The following is a 12,642-nucleotide window of genomic DNA, read 5'->3' on the forward strand; positions in this document are numbered from 1 at the left end:
CTCTCTTCTGGTTTTCCCCATTACAAAACATGGGTAAAAACAGACTTATAGTTTCTTGTCTCTGGTCTTCACAATCACAACTGGCCTGGGTTGTAGTCTGATTTTGGCCAACTTACTGCCTGTGTGGCCCTTGACAAATCATTTAAATTCTTTATACTTTCTTTTTTTAAGCCATTTAAACTTTTCTTATCTGTAAAAAGGGGGAAGTAACAGTGTCTCCCTCATTTGGATGCTAAGATTTACAGAACTTTATAGTTTACAAAGTATTTTCACAAAGATCCCATTTGATTTTCACAACAAGTAACAAATGGCAAATTGGGGGCTCCGAATAAATAGTGAATCCATTAATTCTGTCAGCAAGTATTGGTGAGTGTCTTCCATGATGCAGTTGCTGTGCTAGCATTGATGAACAGCGATAAATGATGCAGACATTGAACAACAGTGATCCAGACAGATGGGATGTGTGCTTTCACAAAGCTCACATTCTAGAAGAGGAAACAGATAAAACCAAGTAAACAAATAACTACACATTATGGTAAAGGTTTTGAAGGAAATAAACAAGGATGTGAATTACAAGGAGAAGGGGGCAAGGTAAAGCCTACTTTAGTTAGGATGATCCACACTCTAATGAGGTAATAAAAATGAAGTCTTGACAGAGTTCCAAAATATGAAAGAGGTAATATTCCAGAGTAAGGCTCCAGACCACTTTATGCAGAACTTACAAAAGGAAATAGCTATGAATATGCTAGGCATCCCTTAAAGTCCCAATGCCACTGTAGGATTAAAAAAGATTGAGAGTGAGGAGGAATAAGGATATGTGAGGAGATTTTCTTGGGAGAGATTTTTGCCAAGCTATGAATTCCACAGTTTGGGGGTTATCATCTAAACACAAGCCAATGAAGTGGGCCTTCAAGTCCTCCCTGAAAGCTTGATATATGTTTCTTCAGTTGGTGATCAGCAAAGGGTAGGAATGTTCATTTCCTTGGAGAAACCACATTGCCATCTGCTAGGGTACATTCCATCAGAACTCAACAGACTGGTATCAGTATACTTTACAATATCTGGGTCATTCAGTCTTGAATAACAGTATGCGTGGGCCACTCAGGTTGCAACCTAAGATGAGCCACACCAAACCCTGATCCTTTCCACAGTCTCTATCACACCACCTCCACTGTGATGATGATCAGGTCTCACATCCTTCTAGCCCAGTGTGTTGGATATCTCTTGTGCACTGCTTTGAATACTCTTGGCCTTACACTCTTATTCTTTAAAATTTTTTTTTTCAACGTTTTATTTATTTTTGGGACAGAGAGAGACAGAGCATGAACGGGGGAGGGGCAGAGAGAGAGGGAGACACAGAATCGGAAACAGGCTCCAGGCTCTGAGCCATCAGCCCAGAGCCTGACGCGGGGCTCGAACTCACGGACCGCGAGATCATGACCTGGCTGAAGTCGGACGCTTAACCGACTGCGCCACCCAGGCGCCCCGCTCTTATTCTTAGTCTAATCATTGCTACAGCAACCAGCTTCAATCAGGCATCTACTAGCTTAGCACAAGTTAAGGCTTTTATCAGAGCCTTGTCTTGGACTGTACCCCAGTACCCTCCACCTCTCACTTTTGCCTCAGGGCTTCTCTGTGCATCTAGAAACTCCCACAAGAGCCACCACCCACTGATGCATGCTCAAATGAAAAGCACTGGAGAACTGATGCTTGGTGGGGCAATGCTTGACAACAGAATTCAAAGGCTGGCAGATATATGCTTCCATCTTCCATTCCTCAGGAAGGGGGTTCTGACAGCATTCCATAAAGCTTCTCAGAAAATCTTGAGGATTGAGCAAATACCACCCCTTGCAATGGTTAATTCAATAGCCCATATGCATATTGATTCCCCTTTCTTCCCTGTTCATTCCTGAATAAATCACTCATATAACAACCTCATCTAAGGCTCTGCTTTGGAAGAACTCAGACTAAGACATCTGTGACTCGGCCTCAGCTCCTGATCTTCTCTGAGCAAGTGCTTGAACATCACAAATACACATACATAACATACACATACACACATCTCAAGAATAAGCAATAATATGCAAGCATAATGAAATCTAAAGTCAAACAAAAAATATTCCTCCCCCAAAAGCCCAAAGTCTTTAGAAAACTAGCTCTTCTAAAGCATGCCCCCAATTGCCATTGCTAAACAGAAGTGTTTGTCTCAAGATAAAACATGTATATTCAGGTGCCTTCAAGGTTTTCCCTAAGAACCATTGATGATAATTTGTTTTACATTTGCATAACTCAAAAGGCTTGAGATGACCAAATGTAAATTTCATGCCTTCACTTCTTGGGTGGCTAAAAACTGTTTATAGCATTTAAAATGGCTATTTTCTTTTCCAGTTTCTTGCTTTTAAGGTTACAGGAAATCTTGGGGTGTCCAATCTCAACTAGGTCACCTTCGGGCAGGTTATATTTCACATGGCTTGAGTTTGAACTTCCAAATTACTTTTCTCGTGTGGTGAAGTGCCTCAAGATTCACAAAAGGATGCACAGCTAGCTGCAAGGAATACTGGTTACTATATCCTTTATGCAGGGTGGTTTTGTGCCTGGGAAAAAAGGTAAGAGCCCAAGATGTCGCAGACCTAGCAGTTTCTGCCATTGCCATCTACAACGGCCCCTCCCCAATTCCAGTCCGATTTTGAAACGCTAGTACTAAATAGGCATGTCAGCCCTGCCCAGGAACAAACTTTCTAGGAGGACAAATAAAGTCTCAATTTCAGTCAGGGCTCAAAGCGAAGTGGGCGGCAAGTAAAGCCTCCAAGCCGTTTCTGAAACCTATTCGCACAGCAGTGCAAGCAGATCCCAACGTCTAGGAACGCCAGCTCTGGTCTAAAGAAGTTATTTCCGGAGCTGGCGCCCGGAGCCGGGAATGCCCCGGAAGTATTTCCCTGTGGTCCTACGTGGGAAAAATGGCGGCGATGCAAGTGGCCGAGTCGCTGCCGGGCGGGCAGGCGCGAGACGTTCCACGAGAGCCACCGCCCGAGCAGGGCAGTCGGTTCCGCTGCTTGTCGGCCAGGCTCTGCGCCCTCCGTCCTGACGACAGCAGCTCCGCCCGCACCGAGATCCACCTGCTCTTCGACCAGCTCATCTCTGAGAACTACGGCGAGGTCGGCGGCGTGGCCCCGGAGGTAGGCGGCCTGCTGGGTAGGGAGGACTCGGGCCACGCCTGCTCGCCCCGGCCCCACCCTCAGAGACCCGGGCTGGCAGCTCCCGCCGGCCTCTCCTGGCTTCTCTCGGTACCGCTTCGCATTACTTAGTTCCAGGCATGCTTGCTCCCTCCGACTGTGGCAGTCTCTGCCCTCCTCTGTCTGGAAGACCCCGCAATGCTTGGCAAACTCGGCATCTTTCAAAACGCCGCTGATGACTTCTGCTCTGGTAACACCGCAGGTGTCATTTGGTCCGCCCCTCGCCTCCGCTCCACTCTCTGCATACAAAAACACTTTGTATATAAAATTCACTATTACCATTTACTAAGTAATGGAACTCGGACCGTCACGTGCTATATACCGCGCACGGTTCTAGGAATCTTACAACGTCGGTAATATTAGGTCTGTTTTACTGTTAAAAATACGGAGGCACATAAAGATCCAGTGTCATATTGCTGGCGAACGGCAGCGCTAGAATTGGAGCCTAAGTCTGTCACATGGTCCCTGCCATTTTCTGTTCCTCCGTGCTAGCTTTTCCCTCTTTGCGTCCTCTTTAGAAGTACTTTGACTCTGAATAATAATAATATTCACACACATCGGGCCTTGGAGACTACTTAATGAACTCCTAGAACTCTTGACCCAGTCATGCCACTGCCTACGGTGCTCAGAGTCACCTCAAACCTGACAGTTCCTAAAAATGAGTTACATTATCTCGGCAGAGACCACTGTATCCCCAACACGTCCCCTCCCCCCACTCAGGGAAACATGAACAGTCTGCCAAATCGCACTGGCACAAACACTGGTGCTTTCCCTTTCCCTCCTCCTGGATCTATCCACTCTGGATTCTTCAGACTCTATTTCATAAATGTTTCTCATCTCGTTTTCTGTGTTCCCTTGCCAGTGCCTTAAGCCTTCAGGCAAGATGACTTTTTCCTGAACTCTCCTTAAACTTCTGCCTCCAGTCCCGCCCTTCTCCATACCATTCTTTGCTTTGCTGCTAGAGTGCTCTTTTCTTTTGTGGGAAAAAAATCTGACTAGAAAGCAAAGCTCTGATTTGGGATGATCTTCACTACATACTGTAAGTGATCAGAGCAAGTTACAGAACAGTTCATGCATGCAGTGTGACACCAGTATAGGGTGAGGAGCGTGTTTAACAGACTGTGTATATTTATAGATGTAAAGCGTTCACAACAACAAATGGAAGAGTTGACAACAACTAAATAGTGTGTATCACTAGGGAGTGGAGCGGAATTCCGGGAGTACTCGGGAACTTTTGCTCTATTGGTATAATTTGATATTTTTATGTCAAAAATAATGTGCTTTTCCAGTCTCCCATCACTTCTTTTGTGCCCTGTGTGCAGTCATTTAAAACCTGCTCTTCCTCAAGCTTCTACTAGTGTTTCACACCTACTGGTGTTCCAGGTTTTGCACACTCCATTCCCTTTGCTTGTGGCATCTTTCGTTGCTTTGTATGTCTGGCAGATTTTTAAGTCATCCTTCAGATCATTCCAGGTTATGCTTAAAAATCACCTCTGTAAGACCTCCTTAATTACCATTTCCCCATAGAGTTTGTACTTAATTCTTTCAACATTTAATTCACTTTAATGTTTTGTGAGTGTTTCTAGATAATGAGCTCTTTGAAGTTCAGGAATATGTTTGTTCACCTTTGGATCCCAAAGATCTAACACATAATAGGTGCTCCAGACTTTTAATTCAGTAAACGTCTATAGAGGAATGAATGGTGTGATTTGCAAATAGATTCCCCGCTTTTTTTTTTTTAGAATTACCTAATTTTACATTAAACTTATACACGTGTCACTCCTGATTTTCCCAGTGGCCTTGAAAATATGGTTTGCTTGCTTTCTGTTTTCTTTTTCAAGATGGGAATGAATGAGTTTTATTTTTTAATTAAAAAAATTAATTCCAGTATGTTAATATACAGTGTTGTATTAGTTTCAGGTGTACAATATAGTGATTCAACAATTCCGTACATCACCCAGTGCTCATCATAACAAGTGCACTCCTTAATCCCCATCACCTATTTCACCCATCCCTCCCTACCCACCTCCCTTCTGGTAACCATTAGTCTGTTCTCTATAGTTAAGAATCTGTTTCTTGGTTTGTCTCTCTCTTTTTTTCCCCCTTTGCTTGTTTGTTTTGTTTCTTCAATTCCACAGATGAGTGAAATCATATGATATTTGTCTTTCTCTTATTTTGCTTAGCATTGTACTCTGTAGCTCCATCCATCCAGGTCATTGCAAATGGCAAGTTTTCATTCTTTTTTATAGCTGAGTAATATTCCACTGTGTGTGTGTGTGTGTGTGTGTGTGTGTGTGTGTGTGTGTGTGTGTACACACCACATCTTCTTTATCCATTCATCTGTTGATGGACATGGGCTGCTTTCATACTTTGGCTATTGTAAATAACGCTGCTGTAAACATAGGGGTGCATGTATCCCTTTGAATTAGTGTTTTTGTATCCTTTGGGTAAATACCCAGTAGTGCAGTTGCTGGATCTTAGGGTAGTTCTATTTTTAACTTTCTGAAGAGCCTCCATACTGTTTTCCACAGTGGCTGCACCAGTTTGCATTCCCACCAACAGTGCACGAGGGTTCCTTTTCCTTCATATCCTTGCCAACACCTGTTGTTTCTGGTGTTTTTTATTTTAACCATTCTGACAGGTGTGACATGATATCTCATTGTAGTTTTGGTTTGCATTTCCCTGATGGTAAGTGTTGTTGAGCATCTTTTCGTGTGTCTGTTTGCTTACTTTTTGGTATTTTTAACTTCGGTGTGTGTTTTTATATTCTGGAAGCCTCTCTTTGGCTATTTAATTGCACTTCTACATATGTAGAGACTCTGGAGTTTTTAGACTGACAAAAACCATATTGTGTCTTTTCCTTCTTTTTAGCACATCCCATTTCTGTGCTATCATTTAATTTTCTTCCTACTTCCTGCCTCACATTTTATCTTTCCTCATTTTGAGTGTGAACATTGCCTTTCATTTTTCTGTTTGGCTGTGTTTGGGGGGCAGGGGTTGCTTCTTTACTTGACTAATAAATAGGCATATCACCTTTCATTGTTTTTTGTTTTTTTGTTTTTTTTGTTTTTTTTGGTAGGATGTCAGTGCTCTTCTTGTCCAAGCTTGCCGACTGGTGCCTCTTAATCAGAATCATCTTGTCAGCAAAGTGTCTCAACTTATCCACCATTTACTTAACAGATTACAGGTAATCATGTGCATAACTTTAGAATTTATCATGAACTGGGGCGCCTGGGTGGCGCAGTCGGTTAAGCGTCCGACTTCAGCCAGGTCACGATCTCGCGGTCCGTGAGTTCGAGCCCCGCGTCAGGCTCTGGGCTGATGGCTCAGAGCCTGGAGCCTGTTTCCGATTCTGTGTCTCCCTGTCTCTCTGCCCCTCCCCCGTTCATGCTCTGTCTCTCTCTGTCCCAAAAATAAATAAAATAAAAAAAAAAAAAACGTTGAAAAAAAGAATTTATCATGAACTAAATAAGTACCTTTGACATGCTACATCTGTGCTAGGGGCGATAGGCTGATCTTTTGAGAAATTAGAAGAAGCACTTCCTTACTAGGGATGATATTAAATATAATTCTGACCAAAAAAATTATTCTGCACAATTCTAGAAGTTTGTCCATTAGAATTACCCCTTTCTGTTTGGTTCAAGAAAGCAATATCATTGAGTCCCCCAGGTCTTAGAATTTTTCATGGAAGATGTATTTGACCAAGATATATCTAAGAATAAGTTGAAACAATCTACTACTCCTTTTCTACCAATATGTTTTCCCCTTCCCCATTTTTGTGGTCCGCTTTTGATCTTCATAAACATAAGTAGCTTGGGAGCAAGAGGACACTAGATAGAAAGACCCTTGGGGCGCCTGGGTGGCTCAGTCGGTTAGGCATCCGGCTTCGGCTCACGTCATAATCTCGCAGTCCGTGAGTTCAAGCCCCACGTCAGGCTCTGTGCTGACAGCTAAGAGCCTGGAGCCTGTTTCAGATTCTGTGTCTCCCTCTCTCTCTGACCCTCCCCTGTTCATATTCTGTCTCTCCCTGTCTCAAAAATAAATAAACATTAAAAAAATTTTTTTTTTTTAAAAGATAGAAAGACCCTTGTTATTTATAACAAGGTCCGTGCTGTAGCTCTCCTTTCTCCAGAATGTTTTCAGTTTGCTAAATAAATCTCATATCTTTTTAGGAACAGTTCAGACATTGAGGCTGTTACCATAAGATGCCACATGAGGATGTGAATGTAGTTAGCACAAAATTTACAGTTAGCACCATGTAACCTTTTGGCTGCTTTTGGCTGCAAGAAACAGAAAAGTCAACCTATAACAGCTTAAAAACAATTTTTTTTTAAAATTATATCATACCACAACCCCCAAGAGAGGCACTCCAGGGGCACTTTATGAGAAACTTCCTGACATTTTTCCATTCTGCTATCGGTGTATGGGCTGTCCTCAGCTAGCATCTCTCCTAGTCAAGATGGCTGCCTCAGTTCCAGGCATTCCATGCGAAATAAATAAATAACCCCCAGCAGAAACAAAAAAATGATTTATTTTGTGTCTCTGTAAGAATGAGGCATGTTGTTGGGGCACCTGGGTGGCTCAGTGGGTTGAGCGTCCAATTTCAGCTCGGGTCATGATCTCACAGTCTGTGAGCTCGAGCCCCGCGTCGGGCTCTGTGCTGACAGCTCAGAGCCTGGGGCCTGCTTCAGATTCTGTGTCTCCCTCTCTCTCTGACCCTCCCCCATTCATGCTCTGTCTCTCTCTGTCTCAAAAATAAATAAACGTTAAAAAAAATTAAAAAAAAAAAAAGAATGAGGCATGTTGGGGCACCTGGGTGGCTCGGTCGGTTGAGTGTCCAACTTCAGCTCAGGTCATGATCTCACGGTCCGTGAGTTCGAGCCCCGCGTCAGGCTTTGTGCTGACAGCTCGGAGCCTGGAGCCTGCTTCAGATTCTGTGTCTCCCTCTCTCTCTGCCCCTCCGCCTTCATGCTCTGTCTCTCTCTGTCAAAAATAAATAAACATTAAAAAAAAATTTAAAAAAAAGAATGAAGCATGTTGTCCCATCACTCTCCATCAGACCTCCCCTCATATCTGGCTGGGGAGACCTAGGTCTGATCAAGGGAATAGTATTACCATGGGTGACTGAAACCAGGGGTTAACCTTGACTGCACATTAGAATCAACTGCAGGGCTTAAGCTCCCTAGATGATTACACTGTGCAGCTCAACTTTTATATCAGGGTTTCCCAATCTCGACACTTACTGATATTTTGGATTGGGTAATTCTTAGTTGTAGGGCGGCTCTCCTGTGCATTGTAGGATTTTAGCAGCATCCTTGGCTTCTACCTTAGAAGGCAATAGCATCCCTCTGATTGTGACAGTCAAAACTGTCTACAGACATTCCCATTTCCTTGGGAAATAAGATTTCCCCTGGTAGAGAACCAGTATCTTAGCTAATTAGGATTTACCCTCAGGTCCCATGTGCAAGAGGTGAGTACCCAAATAAAATCGATACTCTGCCAGCAGGAGAGAGGAGATGAGTGCTGACAGGTAAGCAGTGTCTGCTACCTGTGACGTCCTAAATGAAATGAGGCTGTTTTCAAGTTCAGAATTTTTCACACTGGTACCATAGCTTCTGAAGGTTTACTGTTCTCAGATGTATTACCTTTGTAGCACTGGCAATTGGAAAAGTTCCTGATCACAGATGGTACCTACAGCCCTTAATCAACTTTCTAGCTTTTGATGACAGTTTATCTCAGTTATTCATGAATTGTTACTTCGATTAGCCTCCTTTGTCCCAACACGATTATAAACTTGATGACAAGGATATGCAGTCTCTTCCCATTGTATGCTCCACATCATAGTGAGACATAGTAGCTATTTAGCAGGCATTTATATTCATAGTGTGTTTGTTGAGCATTTATGATGTAGAGAAGCCCATTTCAGTGGCTTGAGTCTTACATATCTGTGTATTTACAGCTACCAGTATCTGGTTGGCTCCAGGAAAAGCTGCAGGGACTTTGCCAGGCTCTATTTTGAGTGGAGGGAGTAAAGGGGAGGAAGTGAGCAAGGCCCTGGGACAAGGAGAAGGCCCTGTCTTGATCAGACGTTCAAAGCCTTTAAAGCTGATCTTTCTGACACCAAAAAGATGGACACATGTGCCCTTTCTTTCATAGCTTGGTTCAGATGAGCATACATGTCTGAAAAAGATAAAAGTATTTTTTTTTACAAGTTAGATGATGCATATTTTTTCCTGTATTGATAGGTGATTGTTGATGAACAAAACCTGGATTTCCTGTTGGCATATACTATTTCTGCTATTCAGCAGTGTAGTTCCTGGACACACATGGAGATTCTCCAAGCCCTGGCAGCTCTGGTTTACTGCAATGGCTCAAAATGTCAAAAGGTAGTTTAAACTGTGTTCTGCCTTTCCTTCCAAAGGTTAGGAACACAGGCTCTGAACCAATAGACTCGTGCTCAGGTTTCCATCCTGTCATTAATGAGATGTGTGACCTTGGTCAACCCTTACTCAACCACCCTGAATCTCATTTCTTCATGTATACGGTAGATCCTTTGAGGATGAAGTGAGACAGTCCTTGTAAAGTGCTTGGCACTCGCTAAACATGAACCACTATTGTTATCGTCATCCTTCAGTGTGCACCCAAGACTGAAGAGCTTCAGCAGCTACCTGAGCTGAGAGTGATGATCGCTACTGGTGTTTCAGGGCACATCTTTGCATGCCCATTTGAAAGATTTAGCTAGCAGCTGGTCTTTTGGGACTTAACCGCCCATTAGTTAAAAAAAATGACACCCACCTAAAGAGTAATAATTTTCCAAGAAGCCTTTTCTGACGCACGTTAGCTGTTATTTTGTTCTAGTACCTCCCAGACTTGCTCGGCAAGAGCGGGATTTTGATGAAGTTGAGTGACTCGGCTCAGCCCGACCCTGAAGCTAGGAGAGCTGCAGTGCACTGCATGGCAAACTTGTGTCTCAGGTATGTGAGTCCGGCCACATCTCCTGGCTGTGATGAGACAGGGCCTCTCATGTCTGAAGCCAGAGCCAACTTAGAAAAATAACCTACTTTGTGTTTCCCATGTTCCTTGCTAATAAGATCATTGTATATTGTTTATTTTAGTAGTATTTGTTTAAAAAGGTAAAGTAAAGGAAAAAATAGACTAGGATCTTATCCCTAAAATAGGGAAAGAGCAGTACATATGCAATATGTCAAGGTTTTGTTTTCTGTTGATACAAATTCTAACCATATTAAGTCTTCTAGAAGGATATAGTCATGAATTTAAGCTTTGTTGAGGCCTCTATCAAAGCCAATTTCTTCTAAGAAAATGGAACCAATCCCATCCACCAAATTGTAGATTCGTGCAATGGAAACTGAGGAGCACAGACTTGAACCTATGTATCTTGACTCCCCATTGCAGTGTTGTCCAGTGGGGAGGAGTCGGGCTCAGCTGTGTGATTCTAGCCAGACAAGACCTGTGTGCATTGTTTCCCTCTACACATTGAAAAGTAGAGCTAAAAAAAGATTTCTTTCTCCATACTTCTTCCACTACAAACTTCTGTAACTTTTCCCTGTGGAAACCCCTCTTACTTCTTGGTATTCATTCTAGTCATGTGCTATTCCACAGCCGTAGTTACTTACCCGAAGTGCACAGTCTTCCTTAATATAGTTTCATCTGAAGGTACATTCCAACTCCACTAGTCTGTATTACTGCTATTTTTAATTCTTATTCTTTTGCAAGCCCCATTTCAAAGGAGACTGAGTTTGAGTTACTTTCTCTGTATGTGTTTTAGTGTACCAGGACAGCCATACTTGGAGGAACCCTACCCAAATATCTGCTTCCAGGCTTTCTTGACCACTTTACAGTCTCCAAAATCATCTGATATGGATGATATCACGTTTTGCATGGTAGGTGGGGCTACCACTAATCTTGTGAATGTTACAGATGTGTCTAGAAGCAGTAGTCGAACAGCAGCTGTGACTAAAGAATATAATTTGGTTGTTGAATCAGTTTTGTCTGGAGATAAAGGCATAAGTGAGATATTTATAACCTGCAAAGATGGAAATCATATCTTTCAGGTTTAAATTACAAAACAGTTTCTGTTTGTTTTGTGGTTCTAGATTTTTGAAGAAAAGTATTTTTTCCCCTCCTGACTATAAAAGCAATACAGTTTCAGAATAGTAACAGTCTTTTAGATGGAAGGGAAAGGAGATTTCAACAATATCTGCAGTATTACTTCTTTTTAAAAACTCTGATGCAGATATGGCAATTTGTTAACATGCTTTAAATTCAGAGTGACACTTTTCAAAACTTACAGATCTAAGGTAGTGAAAGTTCCCTATAGTTCCCTGCTCAGATATAACCACCTGGAACAATTTGTTCTACATGCTCCTAGACATTTTTTTCTGTATATAAATGACTATATTTTAGAATTTTTCAGTGGGATCATATTAAATATGCTGTTTTTTACCACTGTATCTCTTTTTTAAAGTTAATATTTCTTGGGCATCTTTTCAGTACCTATTAATGTACCTCATGCATTTCTAACTGCTGTAGCTGGGAGACGTTGGGCAAGTTACTTAACTTCCTGAGTCTCCATATACTTTTTCTCTCAAATGAGATGAATGATACAGTTACATGAACGGTATGTGAAATACATCATTTAAAGTGCTTGGCAGATGCTTCCTGTTATCATGATTGAGTTTCCCATGTAGCAGAGGGCTAGCTTCTTACATAATGATTGTCATAACAGATGGACATTGAAGTTTCTTTAGTGTTTCCACTATTTCAGAAAAAGGCTATGTTCCACATCCTCTCTGTGTGGGGAGTGTTTTTTAAGGACAGTATCTTTTTTTTTTTTTAAGTTTTATTTATTTACGTGATCTCTACACAACATGAGGATTGAACTCACAATCCTGAGATCAAGGGTTGGATGCTCTACCGACTAAGCCAGCCAGGCACCCAAGGACTATTTCTTAATGAGAATGCTGAGTCAAAAGATCAATCTCGATCAGAATTGCCCTCTAGAAACCTGTTCCCACATACATTCCTTTGACTTTAAGAACTAGTGAGGCTGCTGTATCATAGAGATTCCCCGCTTCCAATCTCTGCTGCCACTTTTCCATCCCTGTCACCTCCTTCCCACTACACACCTCCTGTTTTTTTTTTCCTCCTTGCTCACCATTTGTACATGCTAGCTTACAAACATGTACAGTAAGACCACTCTTTTCAGTGAGAACACTCTGTTCTTCTGGAAAATAATTAGTAGTTCATCACATCTCTCCTCTAGATCTTCTTTCTTTTCCCCTGTTGCATGATTTTTTTCATCATTGAAAGACTTCTTCATCCTAGGTGGTGCTAGGAAGCTGACCCCTGGATAACCAAATTTTCTGTACCTTCTAACTTGGCCTCTTTT

The 12,642-nt window shown here is 42.2% G+C and overlaps 1 protein-coding gene across 4 annotated transcripts in view; it reads left to right on the forward strand.

Moving 5' to 3' along the window:
- The first annotated feature begins 2,950 nt into the window (after positions 1-2,950).
- The window catches only part of HEATR6 (HEAT repeat containing 6), a 36,256-nt gene continuing 26,564 nt past the window's right edge, over positions 2,951-12,642 (forward strand). For 3 of the 4 annotated variants that reach the window (XM_086686675.1, XM_086686673.1, XM_025917364.2), the window contains exons 1-5: positions 2,951-3,176; positions 6,313-6,420; positions 9,479-9,619; positions 10,092-10,207; positions 11,020-11,134. In XM_086686675.1, coding sequence (XP_086542801.1) covers positions 2,958-3,176; positions 6,313-6,420; positions 9,479-9,619; positions 10,092-10,207; positions 11,020-11,134 — 699 coding nt within the window. In that variant the 5' untranslated portion in view covers positions 2,951-2,957. The remainder of the gene's footprint in view (positions 3,177-6,312; positions 6,421-9,478; positions 9,620-10,091; positions 10,208-11,019; positions 11,135-12,642) is intronic. The other variant, XM_086686674.1, reaches the window with a different exon arrangement.

This window comes from Puma concolor, chromosome E1, assembly GCF_028749965.1.
Source record: "Puma concolor isolate L17-30 chromosome E1, mPumCon1.1.hap2, whole genome shotgun sequence".
In the NCBI taxonomy this organism is placed as follows: Eukaryota; Metazoa; Chordata; class Mammalia; order Carnivora; family Felidae; genus Puma; species Puma concolor.